The sequence below is a fragment of the Neomonachus schauinslandi genome, chromosome 5, assembly GCF_002201575.2.
Source record: "Neomonachus schauinslandi chromosome 5, ASM220157v2, whole genome shotgun sequence".
Taxonomy (NCBI): domain Eukaryota; kingdom Metazoa; phylum Chordata; class Mammalia; order Carnivora; family Phocidae; genus Neomonachus; species Neomonachus schauinslandi.
The window spans coordinates 113,113,229-113,133,776 of record NC_058407.1 but is presented as its reverse complement, the minus strand read 5'-3'; the positions used below and the strand labels follow the sequence as shown (position 1 = coordinate 113,133,776).

The window sequence follows — 20,548 nt, the reverse complement described above, 5'->3', positions numbered from 1 at the left end:
AGATGTCATGGGAATTTGAAGGAAATTGAGCAGCTTATAATTTATTCTGTTAAAGACACCACCCCCCCTTAACCACTCCTTGGCTTTTTAGTAGACATAGTATAAAATCTAAGAAAGGGCTATCTAGGATTGTTTTAGGACAGTGGCTGATATGAAAATAGTAGTAACATTTTTAAATAAGTGTTATTTACTTGTATACATAGGCAGAATACATTCGAGCTTCCCAATGAAGGCCATGATTTGTTCCCTTAGAAAATCTGATGGGAATGAGATCTGAGAGGTCCAGTGGCCCATCCAGTGTTAGTCAGACAGTGGCTGAGCTGGGATTCGAACCCAGAACTGGGTATGGTAATCCTGCATTCATTTGGTTTTCTTTCTTTCTTCCTTTTTTTTTTTCTTTCTGAATTTCTCCTCTTTCCAGTGCTGCATAGGGCCTGGCATCAGTGGGCTCTCTTCCTGTTACTTTATTTTCAAAGCCACGGTGCGCCACTAAAGGATTTTGTTCTGTGGCTCGTATTTGCAGAACACTGACTTTTGGTACGATAGTCTTACCTAATCTGCGGATAGACCTTATTCCTGTTTTGCTAACTGTCATAATACTGTCATAAGAAAGGGAGAAAAAATCTTCCAGTTCAGGATCCAGTCCAGGTTCTCCTGTTGCATTTAGCAGTCGTGAATCTTTAGTCTCTCCGTCTGGAACAGTTCCCCGGTCCGTCTGGGTTCTTACATTCCCTTAATATTTTGAAGAGCACAGTCGGTTATGTTGTTGAGCTTCTCGAGTTGGATTTGTTTGCTACTTCGCACACTGAGATACAGGTTATGCATTTGGGGCAGGAAAACAGCAGAAGGGATGCCCCTTCTTGGTTCGTCGTTTCAGGGGGCACATGTCCTTTTACTGGTGATGTTCACTTTGATCACTTGATTGCAGTGGTGACTGCCTGGTTTCTTCACTTGAAAGTTACTGCTTTTCCCTATCTGGGAAGGTACTTTGAGATTATGTAAATCTGCTTCTTATCAAACTCCAGTTTTCACATCGGCTTATGATGCTTTCAACTTAGTACCACGATGGTGGTGAATGATGGTTGTGTAATTCTGTCATTCCTTCTACACCACGCTTCTCCAAGAGAGTGGGTCTTCTTTTTTTTTTTTTTAATATTTTATTCATTTATTTGAGACAGAATGAGAGAGAGAGAGCTCATGAGAGGGGGGAGGGCCAGAGGGAGAAGCAGGCTCCCCGCCGAGCAGGGAGCCTGATGCGGGACTCGATCCTGGGACTCCAGGATCATGACCTGAGCCGAAGGCCGTCGCTTAACCGACTGAGCCACCCAGGCGCCCCGTGGGTCTTCTATTTTAAGGACGATCTTATCTATATGGACTCTTAACATTCTTATTCTATAGATTATAACCCTTTATTTTTAATTTATTTAAATGCTGAAGTATCCTCTATTTGGCCAATGGGAAAAGCCCTTTAACCTGGCTCCTGTGTCTTGTTAATCCACCCCCTTCATTCTTTCCGCACTTTCTTAATTTCTAGCAGGAGATGTTCCAGGCTCATCTTGCTCTTCCCAGCACTGGGATTCATAATTTCTCCAAGGACCCCTGTTCTTTCTGGTGGAGAATGGTATTTAGAAACCAAGATCTTGCCCTAGGTATCACTGGGCCCTCCCAGTGGACAGAGCTAGGAGATTTTAATATGTGTATGTGTGAATATGCATCTATCTTGGTCTTTTTATATCCCATCTATGTGTGTGTGTTTATTTATTTATTATTTTTATAATTATATAGTTCTTTATTTTTAAGATTTTATTTATTTGAGAGAGATGGGGGGGTTGCAGAGGGAAAGGGAGAAGCATGCGGGGCTCGATCCCAGAACCCTGGAATCATGACCTGAGCTGAAGGTAGATGCTTAACTGACTGAGCAACCCAGGCGCCCCTCACCTATGTGCATTTACAACCATGAGGTAACCACCTGATTCATGATTTATTCGAGCATTCCTTCTTTCCATACAGTTGACCTTTGAACCACATGGGTTTGAATTGCACAGGTCCTTCTGTGCAGGTTGTGTTTTTTAATTTTTTTTAAATAAATACAGTATGGCACTGAAAGTCCTTTCTCTTCCTTACGATCTTTCTAATAACATTTTCTCTAGCTTTATTATAAGAATACAGGATATAATGCATATAACCACAAAATATGTGTTAATCAGCGAGACTTCTGGTCAAAAGGAGACAGTAAAGTTTTTGGGGAGTCAAAAGTTATACCTAGATTTGCAACTGCAGGGGAGATGGGGGGCAGTGTCAGCACCCCTAACCCCCATGTTATTCAAGGGTCAACTGTACTTGTAACTCCTTTCCCCAAGAGTAAGAAGCTTGGCTCCCATTCTCTTCAGGATATTTATTTGCTCAATCCCCTAGAATATATATACCATAGGGGCTTAAAAATTGGTAACTTCCTATCTCTGTTAAAACAAAACAACCCTGGGGGCGCCTGGGTGGCTCAGTTGGTTGGGCAACTGCCTTCAGCTCAGGTCATGATCCTGGAGTCCCGGGATCCAGTCCCGCATCGGGCTCCCTGCTCGGCGGGGAGCCCGCTTCTCCCTCTGACCCTCCCCCATCTCATGTGCTCTCCCTCATTCTCTCTCTCTCAAATAAATAAATAAAATCTTTAAAAAAACAAAACAAAACAACCCGAGTAGTTCAGTATGTGTTTATAGCTCCTTTTGTCTTTAGCCTGAGGATGATACAATCAAAGATCTGTATTCAGAAGTTACCTTTCATCCCTTTTCAGTGTGGTTACATTATTATTTGAAATACAGGTTAGGTGTTTTTTTTTTTTTTTTCTTTACTCCATTTTAGGGCTTCCCTCCCATTCTTAGGGATTTTGTGTTTGGGGTTGGAGGCTGCTGTCCGTTTCTAGTGTATGAAACCATAACAAAGCTCCGCGAGTCAGGACGGTACCGCAGGTGACTGCCCGCCCGCCCAGCTACGTTCCAGGAGGTGCGGCGCTTCGCCCACGAGAGGCACGACCGACCTGGCCGTGGGCCTGCTTCCCACAGAACGGTTCGCCGAGCTCCGCCTTCTCTGCCTTAACCATTCCCTGCCCCCCACCCCCGTCCGGAAAGACGCGGGGCCTGTGACCTTCTGGCCGTGGAGGGACAGCCGCAGGCCACCCGTCCACAGGCTGGGGGAGCAGGATTCTCTGCGGGCGGTGAGGACGGGCCTTTTACACCGCGGTCGCCGAGCTCGGAGCGGAAATGGCCCGTTCCCGCCCGCGAAGCAGGAGGCGCCGGCGAAAGCAGCTCCTGGCCGGGTCAGCGCGTGGGAGCGAGAGGTGGCCGGTGCGCGCCGACCGCATGGCCGAGTGCGTCCTCGGGCACGTCACTTGACCTCCTCGGGCTCTGGAGTCAGACCTCTTGGGTTCACATTCTGATTCCGCCATTCCCCAGCCCCCGACGTCTGGTCCGCACTCTCCGGGCCTCCGGGCCTCGCTCATGAGTCCGTTAACACGCGGGAAACCTCAGACCAGGACCTGTGCGTACTGGGTGATCAGGAATTGTTCGCTCTTGGCAGCCATCAACCACAGAAGAAATGCCTATGGGACGTTGTGAGGTTTAACTAAGATAATGTAAAGTGCTCATCCTAGGTATTCCATAAATTTTAATCCCGTGAGTTTAGAAATAGAATGGAGTTTTTAAATGTCTTTGACTTTTCAGGAAGGAAGCTGGCACTTCGGTGCTATTTTGTGTTGAGGTAACTGCGTGGACAGGAGTGCCCTGGGAGTTGTTTCCATCCAGAAAGGCGGTGTCCTCGTGTTCTGAGCTCAGCGCATCCCTGGCTGCCCGAATCTCGTCTGCTCATTCATTCAGCCAAGTTGATGGATATCTTCACTCTTGCCAGAGCTTCTAAATTGTGTCGCATGTGGTCTCCTAGGTTGGAAAGAGGACTCCCTCCCTGTAGCAGTTCTGAGTTTATTATTCACTCAAGGAAGTGGCCGCCTGACCTTTCACGACGCGCACATTGTCATCTGAGGGCGTGCAGCCAAACGTGACACAGTCACAGGCTTCCTTGCGTCATCAAAAACATCCTCAGGGCTGAGCAAATAGTGGGATCTGGCTTTCAGTAGCCAGGGTGCATGGACACTGCCCAGCTCCGGTTTCTGCGCCCAGGGGAGGAGGAGGAGGAGGATTATTAACAATAATAGCAAACATCTAGTGTTATAACCAGGTGCCAGGCACTGTGCTGAGGTTTAAAAGTAGCATGACATGCATTCCTTACAGCAACCCTACGAGCTAAGAGCTCTGGATCCTGCATTTTACAGAAGGGGAAACCGAAGCACAGAAATACCAAGTAATACACCGAGATCACGTAGTGTCGCAAGGGGCGTAAGTGCGCCCCTAGCGGCCTGACCGCAGAGCGCCCGGCCAGGGGGGCGCGGAGGCCGGGACTGAAGGCAGAAGACCCAGTTCATCATCATCAGTGACCCACGGCAGGCAGGACACTGATGCCATCTGGCTTTCTCGTGCACTCAGTATAGACATTTCCTCTCCAGTGAAGTCGATGCCGCTCCCCCACTCCCCCCTTTTGATTTTTACCCAGTCTTTGTTTTCTAGAAATGTGGCAGGACCTGCTTAGCATGCTTAGCAGAGCAGTGGGAAATGCACTCAAGTGGCCAGTGTCGGCTAGGTTTTTTTGAGTTTTAGAAAGACTTAAAAGTCCTATTTCTCTTCCACGGAAAAGGGGGGGCGGCGGGGGCTTTTATGTAGCTAATTACTTCTTGCATAACAAACAAGTAGGACCAGTGAAGACCCTTTGCTAATGAGAAAACAGTGTCTGTGTGAAGCGCGGGCAGAGGCTGTTACAGACATGTCAGGAAATAACTGCATTTGAGAAAAAAGTGAAATCACCAAAAATTATTAAAAGAAAGGAACTACAAACGAAATATATGGCAACATCGTGTGTAATTAGAGCAGATGAGATATCTATTCCCAAAAAATGGCTAAATCAATAGAAAAATAAAAATAGAGCCAACATTTAGGCCAGGTTTGCTGAGTGCTGAAAGCAGCGAAAAGGAGGTCTTCCTGGGAAAGGAGGGGTGGCAGATAGCTTCCCTAGAATTTAAGAGAACCATCTGAGATGGAGGCTGGAACCCTTTCATTAAAAACACAGGTATTCTGGGATGCCTGGGTGGCTCAGTCGTTAAGCGTCTGCCTTTAGCATAGGTCGTGGTCTCAGGGTCCTGGGATGGAGCCCCGCGTCGGGCTCTCTGCTCAGCGGGGAACCTGCTTCTCCCTCTGCCACTCGCCCTGCTTGTGCTGGCTCTCTCCTTCTCTCTCTCTGTCAAATAAATAAAATCTTTAAAAAAAAAAAAACAACCCACAGGTATTCTGTGCATGTCTGGTCTCATTCTGATGGTGGGATCTCCTGACTGTGTAACACAGCCTCACCATCTCGGTTGGCTGCCCTGCTCATTGTCAGCAACTTATTCCAGAATTCTCTTTCTGCTTCAGGTCTCTGTCCTAGGATGCCCGGACCCAGTGGTGCATGAGATTGCCTATCAATACGGAAAAAACGTGGGCATCGCCTTTCAGGTTGGTCGTCTGTTTTTTAGGAACGTGGCCCATTGGCACAATGGGAAGGGCAGCGGTGACGCCTGGGGTGGCCGTCCTCCTGACATTCCTTTTATCCATTCACTAGCTGATAGATGACGTGTTAGACTTCACCTCATGTTCTGACCAGATGGGCAAACCAACATCAGCGGACCTGAAGCTTGGGTTAGCCACGGGCCCGGTGTTATTTGCTTGCCAACAGGTAACGTTTTCCAAACTCCCTCTGACACAGTGCTTTTGTATCTTCCAGGCACAGCTGACGGGAAGGTTCAGATAAGGAAGGCGTGGGAAAGCATTTACATAAGAGACCTCAGATCTCTATTTGATCCTGGCCTATGCCACTGAGATGTTGGGACCAGTTATGTTATTTTATAAGCTTCATCTGTGTCCTTATCTGTGACACTGAGGAGATTTACAACTTTCCTCCCAGGGCCGTAGTGAGGAGGAACGGAGATAATGTTCAAGAGGTACTTTACAGATTAAATGCTGTGTGCATTTAAGGTAGCATTATGAGGATTTCCATATATTTTTGGCACTGACAAGGTGAATGGCTTCCGCATCTTAATTTCGGGACTGGACTTGGGGTGTGCCTCAGAGCCCCTTAAAAAGGCACAGGAAGGGCCTCCGAGCATAAGAAATTCTGAGAAATTCTGCAGTTCTAGAAGTTTAATGAGACTGCTGCTCTCAGCCTTGGCCATGGCCTCAAAATGTCAAGAAGTCAGTGGAATGCACTGCTAGAACCATAGTTTCTTCCTTCTCCAGATTGAGGGACTGTCCGTTAAGGAAGGAAGTAAAGCTGCCTTCATATCCTCCTTAATGTGGATGAGAGCTTAGGAACTTGAGATGCTGCAGGGTCTGTGAGGCAGATGTTTCTAGAACCTGCTCTGGAGCCCTGCCACATTGCTTAGGACTGGGCCAAATGTGGTTTGAAGTAAGTGGGATATTGGCTGGCATCTGGACATCTTTTTAATAGATTTTCATGTTTGTAGTATATTTAATCCAGTTAAAACTTAGCAAAGCAGTAAGATGTTCTTCACCATGCCATGAAATTAAAAATTAGCTCTTTGGTCTAAAATTTTAGTAACTTTTAGTCTTTCTGAGATTTTTGCCTCTGTTCTTTCTCAGAATTTACAAAGATAAACTGTGTCTTCCATAGAACTCAGTGATTCCATTATTGAAACCAGTGACCTTGCTTTTGATCAATTTCTGATCCAAGAAAGGAGAGATCATCTTTTATCCATTGTCTAGCAGAGCTGTAACCCGGGTAATTCTCCTCAGAGGAGGCTGATGGCTTTGCGGGGGCCGGGGGGAGGGGGGCTGCTGGGCCAGGGGACAGCAGTCAACTGAGGAACGAGGGCTCCGAACAGAGATGTTGGATTGTGGAAATACCTGTCCTCACTGCCAGGCTCTGTCCTCACAGAATTTTGAGACAGATGAGAAGGAAAAGGCGTGCTATAAATGGGTCCTTTCTCCTATGGAGACTAACTTGCCGGCCCCAAAACTCAAGGAGAATATTAAAACGTGTGCTAAGCTCCGACAAAAATTTATAAAATCCCCTTGTATACATGAAAGCATGAGCAAGGAACATTTTATTTTTTACCATTAGCCCACCTAAAAGCAGAGAACTCATGAGCCCTGTAAATGTAAAGGCATGCCCGAGGGTAGAAGATCAGTCACTGCCCACGGTCTAGACAACTACGAACAGTAGTCAGCCTGCTCCAGAGACTCTGGTTAGCAAATGTGAGTGAAGATGCCTTTAGTGAAGCCCTGAGGTTATCAAGATGACTAAGGAACAGGTCTTTTCCCGAAAGAAGCTTGCAGTCTACCAAAAAGCTTTGGGTGTCATACTTTTAGAAATCTTGACAGTTACAAGTAGTCGTCCTGAACCCCGGTGACACTAACAGCCGAGTCTGTGATTGATTGAGAATGGATGCCTCTTCTGATTGCTTTACTGTCAACCTATTTCAGAAGAAACTAATTTGCTTTCCTCTACACAAAGGAGTAGTGAATAATTCTCCCTTCGGACATAGTGGGTCAAAGTCAGGGGGAAAAATGGATCACTCCTACATATGAATTAGTGAGTAATACATAAGAGATTAAAAATGCCGGGTTAAAATTAAAAAAGGGCAAGGAAAAGGAACACACAAAAGCTTACAGCATCCCAAACCACAGTGCTCTGGGTGTCTCACTGGGAAATGCAGCATCACGAGGCACCCACTCACCCTCACCAGACAGCACTGTTCCCATCTGCCCATAAGGTGGTAGGAAAAGGAATGAAAAATCGCGCCAGGGCAGCCTTAGAAAAGGGAACACACAGTGAGGCTGAGCAGGAAGTGACTCTGGACAGAGCTTGTTTCCTAAGTAGATTGGCTGTTCTGTCCTGTGGCGCATAGGCAAAAGGTACTCAAAAAAGTTGAAGTTGTTTTCAAAGAAAACATCAAGTTTAGGCTCTACCGTGGATTACACGGTCAAAAAAAGGGGATTCTTGGGCCAGCAATGTGTGAAAAGATTTATGGGGCCAGAAGTGATTTTGAGTAAAACAAATGCCAAAATAACACGAGACTGTGCAGTATCTCCATTTAATGAAAATGCATTGTTTTCCTGGTTTGCAAAGGATTCTGTCATACAGTATCTCTAATCTCACAACTCCTCTTTGTGGTAGGTATTATGCCCACTCTACAAATAAGAAAGTGACGCGCAAACTTGGCCAAAATTAGACATCTGGTAAATGGCACAGCAGACAATTAAACACCAACTCTTCTAAGACCAGTATTCCTTTCACTCCTCAATGTCCTCCCATGGCCAGCGCGGACGTTGATGAGAGCTTGTCTGATCCCCCGGGGGCTTCCCACAGAGCAGGTAACTCGTGTGCTCTGGGACTGGCGACGCTCCAGAAGAGCCTCTGTGTCGGCCCTCTGGATCTGTCATTAACCTGCCCATTTAGCGGAGTCCTTGTAAGATGTTTGTAATCTTTTTCCGTAGGTGGGTGAGTTTTGTCTGCCAATTCTTAGCCTTTGAGTTTTTCCATCTGCAAACTCTGAGTCTCGACCGCAACAAGCAACTTTGGGAAGCCATTTTTCCTTTTGAACACAGTTATTGTCTTGAAATAGGAATTTGTTGGGCCCAGCAACTTAACAGAAACTCCCTGTCTTTGGAATTCACTATTTTTGACATCTCTCTAAAGAGGTTTCTGGATAACAGGGGATTTTAAGAAAAATTTCGGCATTTCTGGAGGGGTCCCAGCGATGACGGTGTCCTTACATCTATATGTGTATACATATTTCCTGTAAGAACAAAAACGTCATGTCAGATCTTTTAAAAGAGCATGTAAGTTGGATCTTGAGCTCTTCAGAAACAAAATAGAAGTGTTTGGGTTTTTTGGGGTTTTTTTTCATGAGATTACATTAGTTCTCAATCCTTTAAAAGATCGTTTCCTTTCTTCTGCTTCTCTTATTTGATAAGTCACCAGACCTAAATGTCATCCTTAGCCGCACTTCCAGCCACCCTCAGCAGCCCCAGCCCCCGCACCAGCCGTAGGGGCTTCTGTGTGACTAGCTGGTCCCCTAGCTACCCAGGTTTTGTTTGCATAAGCTCACTACGTTTATTCATCACCTTTGTAGTTTAGTTTATGGATACATTTCACAGTTAGAATATGATTTGTCCTACGCTTCCCCCCCCAACAAAGATTTATTTTAGAGAAAGAGAGAAAGCAGTGGGGGAGGGGCGGACTCCCCACTGAGCGTGGAGCCGGACACAGGGCTCAATCCCACCACCCCAAGATCATGACCTGAGCCGAAACCAAGAGTCGGACACTCCACCGACTGAGCCACCCAGATACCCCTGATTCGTCCTACTCTTAAAAGGTCTCCCTGTAGGCCCTCTAACTAAAACAGCCTGGACAAACAAAAATTTTCTTATTTCTCAAGAAATCTGCAAGCAGGCAACTCTTGTTCCCGTCACGCTCATTTCTCCTCCACGTACACAGTTAAGGGGGGATGGGGATGCCTAGGGGAAGAGTTCAGTATTTGCATATTAAAATTGCACACACCACATGTTTAAAGGAAGGATGTAGTCACATCGTTGCAAATATTTTTTCAAACTTTGCTGTCTCGATGCTTTTTATAGTAAAAGGAGTCAGCACACACAGCACATTTTACCACCCTTGTTGGTACTGCAGAAAAAGCTCATATACCATAAACAAGGTAATTTTACTAGATGCCCAGGACAGTGTCCTGTCAGCTCTGAGGATATGGCCTTCCAGAAGTCCAATTTTGGAATGCGGTATTAAGACAAATGCTTACTTGATTTGGCTTTTCTACCCCTAAAATTGATTGATTTGAGCTTCCTGATGTGTTTCCTGTGAAACTTAAATTGTTCTATTCTTAAAGGCCAGTAACTAAAACAAGTTACCGGTTTTAAGAACTAACCATTTGTGGGGCGCCTGGGTGGCCCAGTCGGTTAAGCGTCTGCCTTCGGCTCAGGTCATGATCCTGGAGTCCGGGGATCGAGTCCCGCATCGGGCTCCCTGCTCAGCGGGGAGTCTGTTTCTCCCTCTGACCCTCCTCCCTCTCATGCTCTCTCTCATTCTCTCTCTCGCAAATAAATAAAAAATTTTAAAAAAAAAAGAACTAACCATTTGCTGGCCTTTACATTTTATAAGCATGTGAGCAGCCTCTACATGTTTAGAACTTTGTTCCAATGCATACTTTGCTCTGAAAGGAATACTCTTAATTCTTCATCTGTCATCATCCGGTTGAGGTTTTTCTATGTGTGCCCTATTTTTTCTTCTAGGATTACTAATACCGTGGTGGTGGTTACAGGACAACAACTTCAGGCTCACTGCCAGGGAAAAACTGGCAACTGCTGTAAGCACTGATGTGTCCAGAACCAAACCTATCTTACCTCTTATGTCAGGGAACCAGAAGCTGCTAGAGCTAACGGATTTCAGCTCATTTGGTTAAGCTCCCTCACGACACTGAGGAGGAGGCTAGGACCCACAGGTCATGGCGCGCACTCGACTATGGAGGCACCAGGACTAGAGCTCTGGTCTAGGAAATGAAGTGACAGGTGTCCTGACTTCCTGATTTTGTTAATGGTGACAATTCTCCTGAATTGTTGCTACGTGTTGCAGAATATAGATTTTTATCTTCAATGTACCTATTTTCTTTTTTTCTCTTGGTGCCACAGCTTAACTTTGGTCGTCTTTAAAATTAACTACAGTAACGTGACTGGCCTCTCTACCTCCTGTAATTCAGTGGTTCTCAAACTTGGCTGCACATTAAAAGTACCTGGAGTGCTTTTAAAATCTTGATGCCCAGGCCAGACCCCACCCCAGCCAATATAATCAGAATCTTTGGGAGCAGATCCAGGCAACCATAAGCTTCCCGACTGACCAGCATGCAGTCAACACTGAGCAGCCCCTGCTCTGACCCACTTGACGAGCTGCTGAGGTAGAACTCTGCTCATAATACCCTCTGCTCAGATACCTCAGTATCTTTCAAGTGTCACTCAGGTTAGCACTAAAAGTAGAATGCCTAATTCCCACCCTCATCCTAGGCCACTGCTTCTCAAAATGTCAGCAGAGACCAGCAGAATCCATATCATCTGGGAATCTGTTAGAAATGCATGCTGAGGCCCCAATCCTACTGATCAAGGAAGGCCTCTGGTGATTCTGGTGCAATCTAAAGTTTGAGAACTGTTAAGAGAAGCCAACAAGGAGATTTTAGGGATGTAGTTTGTTCCTTCACTCTTTCTTACTCAGTGTTGGACCCAAGAATAGAATAGAAAGAACATCAGAATGAACAAGGATCAACAGCTGCCTCTTCTGAGCACCAGCTCAGTCCCTGGGCATGGAAAATGGATGAGAGAAAGTGGTCTCTCTTAGCTCTGCTTCTTTAATTGCTACAATTTATTGCCCCCCCAATCTGAACATTTAATCACCTTTTTGTCTTTTCCTATTGTTACAAACTTAGTGTTAGAACATTTGATTTTCAGAAGAGCAATAAATATTTTCTTTCTTTATGGTTAGTTCCCAGAAATGAATGCTATGATAATGAGACGGTTCAGTTTGCCTGGAGATGTGGACAGAGCTCGACAATATGTATTACAGGTATGATTATTTTACGAAGAAATAAGGCCGGAGCAGGTACAACACTGCCAAGTTCTTTAACCAAATAATGTAACAAATTTTAGATACAAAACCAAGTGTGGTCAATTCTTGACTTGACAAAACTGAGAAAGAGAAACTTGTCATTCTTTTTTCCTCTAGAATTTTTTAAATTTTTATTGTTATGTTAATCACCATACATTACATCATTAGTTTTTGATGCAGTGTTCCATGATTCATCGTTTGTGTATAACACCCGGTGCTCCATGCAGAATGTGCCCTCTTTAATACCCATCACCTGGCTAACCCATCCCCCCACCCCCCCTCCCTTCTATCTAAAGACTAATTTAAGTGGCCTTGGGTAAGGTTTTGGACACTAGGATTTTTTTTAAAGCTACCCAAGTGATTCTAATGTGTAGTATGGACTGAGTCCCACTGGTTTGAAACCAGTCTTCCCCAAATCCACTGGCAGCACTGCTGTCCTCCAGTCACCCAGACACGCCTCCTGGTGCAGGCTCTCACCTTTGCCACCACCAGGTTATCGGGTGCTCACAACTGTCACCTCAGTATTGGCCGTCCCTAGTCCCTCAAGGAAAGAGCCCACAGAGGCGGACTGTTTCACCTTCAGGGGCTGTGAGCTTATTTCACATACACTGCCACATATCCTCAGAACTTTTCTGTAGAAGTCGGATCTTTTTTACGTATTTTTTTTTTTTAAAGATTTTATTTATTTGACAGACACAGCGAGAGAGGGAACACAAGCAGGGGGAGTGGGAGAGGGAGAAGCAGGCTTCCCGCTGAGCAGGGAGCCTGATGTGGGGCTCGATCCCAGGACCCTGAGCTGAAGGCAGACGCGTAACGACTGAGCCACCCAGTCGCCCCCCCATTTATTTATTTTTTAAAGATTTTATTTATTTATTTGACAGACACAACGAGAGAGGGAACACAAGCAGGGGGAGTGAGGGAGGGAGAAGCAGGCCTCCCGCAGAGCAGGGAGCCAGATGCGGGGCTCGATCCCAGGACTCTGGGATCATGACCTGAGCCAAAGGCAGACGCCCAACGACTGAGCCACCCAGGCGCCCCATTTTTTACATATTCTCACTTTCAAGAACTATCTTTTGAGAATGAGCTGTTTCCAAAATCCAAACCCAAAGTCATTTGGAGCCAGTAGATATAATGAATGAGATGGGGTGAGTTTTTAGTAAGCTAATGTGTGGTCTGATCTATGGTTAGTGCAGTACTTAAAAGAATTCCAAATAATTACCTTCAGACTTCCAAAAAGCAAGACCCCCTCCAAAGGATGTATTTCCCTTAACTAACTCTCTGTATTGTTAAGCATCACCACCTCTTTGGAGGGTAGTTTGGCAGTACTATTAAAAACTCAGTATAGGGGCGCCTGGGTGGCTCAGATGGCATAAAAACATGGCTCCAGAAGAGAATGCAAATCTCTATAGTGTTAAAGAACACTGGTATCCTTGAGATTAAGTAGTTGGTGCTACATAATGACAAAAGTAACTAACAGAAGAACTAAAGATGGTAATAGGATTATCAAATCAGGAGGCGTGGGGTGGGTGGGCTAAATCCTCACCTTTCTCAGCAGAAAGGCAATAGATAATAACTAAAGTTGCTAATTAAGATATTAAAACCAGCAGATAAAGCTGGTGTCTTTGGAAGAAAGGAACTGTTGATTTCCATCATATGCGCTCTTTCGTTATGTATATGTTCTTTTTTGAACTTTAGGTTTTTTTTACTTAAAAATTTAATACTTAAAAATAAGGGAAAGTAGGTGGCTATTTAATATTAATGAGTTAGTTGCCTTGCATGCTGATAGAATAAAAATGTGCTTCAGTCTGAGAAAAGTGCCTCAACACAGTAGGCAGAGGAAGCTGGAGTGATGAGTTGGAGAGAGGGCACTTGAGACTTAGTTTGGCTATTTATTAACCTGATCTCGATAAAAATATATTTTAGCTCTCTATCACAGCAGGAATTTAAGAGCTGATCAGTGAGTGATGTGTCTGTCCTCTTTTGTTCTGTCCACCCCCCCACCCCAGAGTGACGGTGTACAGCAGACCACCTACCTCGCACAGCGGTACTGCCACGAAGCAGTAAGAGAGATCAGTAAACTTCGACCGTCCCCTGAAAGAGACGCCCTCATACAGCTTTCAGAAATTGTACTCACAAGAGATAAATGACAACTCTTTGTTATTTCTGGCAGCTATTTTACCAGACTGTGCCTAAAGAATTTTGTGAAATATATTTTGCTTTATGTGCAGATAACCAAAAATCATTTCAAAAAATCATTTCAACCTTATTGATGGGCAATTTTTTTTATTGACAAAGTTTTTTCAGAAAACTTTTTAAATGTAATTAAACCATCCGAATCTGTCACTCTAGTCCTGTAAATTCTAATCGAGGTATCTTGATGGTTATATGTGGTATTGTTTACACTGTTAAGATCCACATGTAAAGCCATTACACAAATAAATAATCAATGTTAAAATTCAAATGGTTTATCGTGTTTCACCATAGGAGTAAAGGTCACAAAAACTGTGAAGTCTACATTTCAATCCACATTAGATTTTAACAGTATCCAAAATTTCATATAGGAGAATGGTTTATTATAAAAGACTGTACATAAAATTTAGACAACAGGTTATATACAAAATTAAGAGAACATTCCACTTGAAAAAAATGAAAAAGGTAGCTAGCTGATCACTAGTGATACTGAAATCATGTTTAAAATTAACAAAGGCAAAATGCATATACAACAGTCACATTGATTTGATAGCAATAATGGCCTTTAATTTTCAGAAATAAATGTTTTGCACTAGTCTTACCATTTACTATGCTGTTTTAAGTCTGTAACGCCCAGTACATAACTGTAATTTGAAATCCAAACAAATACTCAATACATAGAAACTCACACTTGAGTGCTCTAATTTAATATCCTAGGCAATACAGAATTACACACAAGATAAGAAAAAAACATCCCTCCAACCTTCCCTTAAATTAAGAGGAGACACACAAAGTGCATGTGTTGCATTTCAATTATTTCAAAAGACAATATAAATCTGTTGGTCAGGTATATTCCCTGTTCACTGATTAATACATGATCCACCTTTTTATGAATTATTTTTTTAAAACCTTTTTAAGTTGCTAGTGCCAGGTAATGGATTAAATAGCGCCTATTCAAAAGTCAATTGCACCCACTTCTACAAAAACAACATGTAAAAGATACTTATAATTTCCTTTCATTGAATCCAGTATACAACAATCCACTGGAAAACCAAAGGACTGATACGGCAGTCCTTAAGAATTTTACTTACAGAATGTGCACACTTTAACACATTTTCTGAGCTCTGAAAAAGTTACTTTAGAAAAGGAATTCAGTAGATTGACTTGTAAATACCCATCTCAGATTTTAAATCTGCAAAAATCAGTCACTGCCATTGGGACAGGTTGAGACAAGGCTAATATTTTTTTCCAAGTTAATATATTGAGAAAATAGAACCATAATTCTGCAATAAATCAGTATCTTTTATTTACTCATTTATTTATTCATTTATTTATTTATTTTAAAAGCAAACCAGTGAATGAAAGGACAAAAACCTTTGGTTCACTTATATATTTATGAATGGAAAAAATTTATAATGCAAATTCACTCATTAAAAAACTTAGGTACAAATTACAACATTACAGATAACCCTTTGTTTTGTTTCACATGGAGACCTTAGAGACTCAATTCATTTCAAGAGACCTAAGTACGAGTACTCCAAGTAAATATTACACAAATTGGAAGCATCTTGGATTTTTTATTTCAATACATAAATTTGTATGCATGCTTTAAACAAATAGTATATTTCAAGAATGAGAAAGTCTAAACAAAAAGTATGACCAGCACCAGGATTGAAATTTTCTGATTTTAATATTAGTCTGACATAGCGTTAGTAACCATGCTGCACTGAAACATGTAATGGTACAATCTGAATCATGATTTGTTAAATATTATACCCCACACCCCCAGAATACTTAGGCTGGTCATAAAGTTAACTGTGTAAGTAAGTACATAAGCATAATCAGTTATGGACAGCCTCTTGTATATATTGCCGTTTAGCAATACACAAACTGCCTCAAAGATGTATGCTTACAGGTAGACATTCAATTATACCAATAAAACAGCATGTCCTGAAAGAATGGGCACGTTTTAAAACATTTTAAGACAATTCTGTTAACCATAATAGTCCCACAGTATGACTGAGATTAAGAACCTACTTTAAAAGCAAAAAAATTTAATCAGTATAGTGCATGATTGATTCAACATAGTTCCCAGGGAACAGACCAGTCACTCGATTGCAGACTCCTTCATACCAGCCATCGTCATTCTTCTTTATTACGTAAATGATTGCACCCTCCATAAATGATAGCTCATCATCCTTGTCTTTTGTATAATCATATATTGCCACAACTATGGAAAGAACAGTTGAAATACCATGGTAAGTGCACTATTTCCAACATTTAACTGTATTTTAAAATGCAATGCCAGTTAAATCTATAGTATAGCGAAACCAACCATTTGTACAAATACTGTTAATTCTTACATCGGTAAGAACAGGTAAGTCAGTGGCCAACCATGTGCCTAAATCACTGGCCTGATCATAGGACCAAATTTACAATTTGACTAGAGAGACGTCCATAGTTTCAACCAATCTATCCGGTAAAGATCCCTGAATTTTTGTATTTATTAGATGTTTCATTTGTTCAAATATCGACTAAGCACCAACCACTGCAAAACACCATTTTCCAAAATACGTAGTGGGCAAAGCTACAGAGCCAATCAGTAAATCAGGTAACAACCCAACCTAATTTGAAAATACACATATCCTGGGAGGTCAATCTCATGCTACTCATCCACAGAAAATAAGCATGTAATTTATGGAGCCAAACCTAGATTGTTTAAAAGAGTATTTACATACCTTAAAGGTCAACTGGATATTTTTTTTTAAAGGGGGAAATAGGTGAGCAAAGACCCATTAATTAAGACTTAGAGAACTGTTTGCGATTCTGTGGTATTTGATTATTTTGAATTCAAAATACTCACTTCCTTTGTAAACAGTGCTGTGGAAAGGACAGTCATCAAAACATTACTAGTTTCCCAAACAACTGGTTTATGAATATAATTGTTCCTTCATTCTGCCTTTATAGCCTGATAGTTCTAAAGTTATATGCAATTTTCTAGTATATGTGAAAAGAGATTTTCATTACCCCGTGTTATCTTTTTTCTTAAAACAGTTGTTAGGACACTTAAGATATTTTGGAACTCCCTTTTCCCGTGAGAAAGATAACTTCTCCTAATTATTCTGAATTAGTGAATTATAAATAAGGAAGACACCTGAAGTACTGATCCATAGCACCATTCACAAAATTAAAATAGGCAACCTTTTTTCCCCTTTACAAAACTGTATTAAGTAAACTCAAGTCCATTCTCCTCCATTTTAATCCTGCAGCAGAATCATAGTTATAAGCTCACTGACCTATCCAGTTTCAAAAAAACCCAAAAACATACAGAATAAATAATACTAAATTATTATCCTGGTATTACTTTTGGCTAAACATTCAAGAAAGCTGAGTGATTACTAGAAAACCATTAGGAAGGAAAACTGTGTAATAATTTAGTCAGTTAACATATGACTTATTAATTTGTCAATTATTTATTAGCTTCGGTAACATTAATTTCTTTGTACTCAGAGTCACAAGAGATTAGAGTTTGTGTGGTGTAGAGGACTTTCAGACTGATCATGACAAAAGCCTGACACCCTCAAAGAAGAATGAAAGCTTTCTTTTCCTCATGCTTTTAGTTTCACTTAGACAAAGAGCTGGTAAGAGTACTGAACAAATTAATTGTTTCTATTTTCCAAGTCCTTTTGTAAATGAATCCTAGTCGTTCCCAACTTCACCTCCCCAATGCATATATTCTCTGATATAATTATGCTTACTGCTGAGTGCTTAATCATTAACAAGTCAATGTCCATTCCACTCTCCAGAATCTTAATTCATACAAAGAGCTAAACTCCCCCTTCTGTATGCACTGTAGGATTTTTTGGAACTCAAAGTTTCATACTCTAATCCTACTTCTAGACGATAAAAATTTGAAGACAGCTACTTAGTTCCCCTGCAATCTTCTCAACTTAGAAACAATGCTTTCAACTGTTTCACATTATAGGTGCACTTCCTAGATATTTTGCCTCCTGATATTCTCCTCTTGAAGACATTCCTATTTGCAGGATCTTAAAATGTGGTACTCAAAACTAGACATAGATACCAGTGTAATACAATGGATATGATCAGATTGGTATATATTAGGTTACAGTTCACCTAATGTACCCTAAGAATGTGGCTTTTGGAACATTCATGTCCAAAACATTCATGATTAATATATTCAACGAAATTCCTATTAAACCAGGTCTTATTCATCTTGTGATTATAAAGGTGACTATTTAAAAAGACTTGAAATATAATCCTACTAAATCTCAACTCTCTGATTTAGACTACGGGTCAGCAAACAATGGCCCATGGCCAAATCCAAACCATTGCCTTTTTTGTAAATAAAGTTTTATTGGAACATGGACATATCCACTCACTTATGTACTGTCTATGGCTGCTTTTGTGCTGCAACAGAAGGACTGAGTAGTTGTGACAAAAAAGACTATGGTTGGCAAAGTTAAAAGTATTTCGTTTTTGCAATACAAACGTATCAAATTATTATGTTGTACACCTGAAACAGAATGCTGCTGTGTTAACTATACCTCAATTTTTTTAAATTAAAAATATTTATTATCTGATCTTCTACAAAACACGTGTGATGACCACTAACTTAAGACTATTATTTCAACTTGTAGAGACATTTTGTAATTCTGCTCTATTACCCAGTGTATTAACCATTATATCATTTTAAATTGATCAATTTTTATTAGTTCCATATTAGTCCCAATTTAAAGTTAAATTTGCTTTTCCAAACCAGGAAATACAGGTACACAACTCAAGACTACTTAAGTTTATTAACCTCATAATAACCACAACATATCTCTATTTAAAGGTAGAGGAGAATCTAAACATAGACTATTCAAGATTTCCTGAACAGTATGTAGAATATTCACGGTTTAAAAATATTTAAAAAGGTACAGCCTACAGAATGTAGTCAATGGTATTTTAATAGCTTGTACAGTGACAGACGGCAGCTACACTTGTGGTGAGCACAGCATAACCTATAGAGATGCTGAATCACATGTTGTAAACCTGAAACTAATATAACATTGTGTCAGCTATACTCAAAAAATTTAAACACACACACACAAAGGCAAACAGCAAATTCCCTTTTAGCCATGTATTCAAAACTCTGGCACAAGAGAATGGTGCTGGTCTGAAGAGCTACAGCTACTTGCCTAACGTCAATTAATCAAGTAAAGACCAATGGAAGGGAATATATTTCAAAGGCAGTCAAATGTGCTTAACTACAAGCATTTTTGAAAACTCGACAAATACAGATTTTAAAACAACCCAGAGCTGGATGAAGAAAAGCAATTAACTCTCTAAAAACAGGATTTCTTTCTTTCCTACCACTAGTTTCTTAATACAAAATTATAGTGAATGTCAGGTAATTTTGATAAATTTGGATGTTAGAGTTATACATAATCTCATGAAATGAAATTCTAGTGATTATCTTCTCTTTTATAAGATCAACTAACTGAAAACCTTAATTGAGGCTCTTCCTCATGATAGTCTCAATATATTTTTAAATATTTAGATATGAAAGGTTTCTAAGAGCTTAGAAATTTTGTTTTAAATCTTTACTAGTTATATAACTTTAGTAAGTCATTTAACTCCTTTTCTGTGCTTTATTTGTTTCATCTATAAAATGCAAACAGGCAAGTTCATCTCCAGCTGGAAGCCTATGTCATTTGAAAAACCACATCTAACATCATAACATACTTTTAACTTAAAAAAATAAAGAAAGGGCGCCTGGGTGGCTCAGTTGGTTAAGCGACTGCCTTCGGCTCAGGTCATGATCCTGGAGTCCCTGGATCGAGTCCCGCATCGGGCTCCCTGCTCGGCAGAGAGCCTGCTTCTCCCTCTGACCCTCCCCCCTCTCATGTGCGCTCTCTCTCTCTCTCTCTCATTCTCTCTGGCTCAAATAAATAAATAAAATCTTTAAAAAAAAAAATAAAATAAAATGAAAGTTCATCCCTTTATATTGGAAATGTATAGGAAATAAGACTTAACTAAATTATGTTGGCTGCTAAAGCTATTCAAAGGGTTGAGAAACACTGGACTGGATGTTCTTTATAGCTCCAAAATTCTATAATTAGGTTAGGTTTCCTTTACCTCAATTCAATGATGACTGTACCTTACCTTTCTCAATATAATTCTTGGGGGCCCAGGCAGGATCCCCATCTGCATATGGATCATTATACTGAACTACTGCAGCCTCTTCATCTTCATAATCCACTGGAGGTGGTGGTGGCGGAGGTGGAGAGTCATCAAACATGGGAATGTCATCTGGGGGAGGTGGTGGTGGTGGAGTTGGACTATCAGCAACTAAAAGAATTTAGATAATTAATTTGAATCAGAAATTACAGTAAATGAAAATTCATAAGTTAAAAGAATTTAAGAAAGCTCTAATTTGTATATAGCATGCACTATAATAAAACATGCAATGATTAGAAATAAAAGCTTGGTGTGTTAGAGCTTCTACTACTCTTAATAGTAATTCTGCAATAATAAAATAAGCTAAAAATGAGAGTATTAGGAAGTGCTACAAATTAATGAATGCAGGAAGTTA

The 20,548-nt window shown here is 41.4% G+C and overlaps 2 protein-coding genes across 16 annotated transcripts in view; one reads left to right on the top strand and one right to left on the bottom strand.

The window, feature by feature from the left end:
- Positions 1-14,031, top strand: part of PDSS1 (decaprenyl diphosphate synthase subunit 1) — a 40,532-nt gene extending 26,501 nt beyond the window's left edge. For both annotated transcript variants that reach the window (XM_021687138.2, XM_044915524.1), the window contains 4 exons: positions 5,508-5,588; positions 5,695-5,808; positions 11,635-11,715; positions 13,764-14,031. In XM_021687138.2, the coding sequence (XP_021542813.1) occupies positions 5,508-5,588; positions 5,695-5,808; positions 11,635-11,715; positions 13,764-13,904 (417 nt within the window). In that variant the 3' untranslated portion in view covers positions 13,905-14,031. The remainder of the gene's footprint in view (positions 1-5,507; positions 5,589-5,694; positions 5,809-11,634; positions 11,716-13,763) is intronic.
- The window catches only part of ABI1 (abl interactor 1), a 137,808-nt gene continuing 131,283 nt past the window's right edge, over positions 14,024-20,548 (bottom strand). For all 14 annotated transcript variants that reach the window (XM_021687131.1, XM_044915519.1, XM_021687135.1 and 11 more), the window contains 2 exons: positions 20,119-20,304; positions 14,024-16,177 (listed from right to left, as the gene is read on the bottom strand). In XM_021687131.1, coding sequence (XP_021542806.1) covers positions 16,002-16,177; positions 20,119-20,304 — 362 coding nt within the window. In that variant the 3' untranslated portion in view covers positions 14,024-16,001. The remainder of the gene's footprint in view (positions 16,178-20,118; positions 20,305-20,548) is intronic.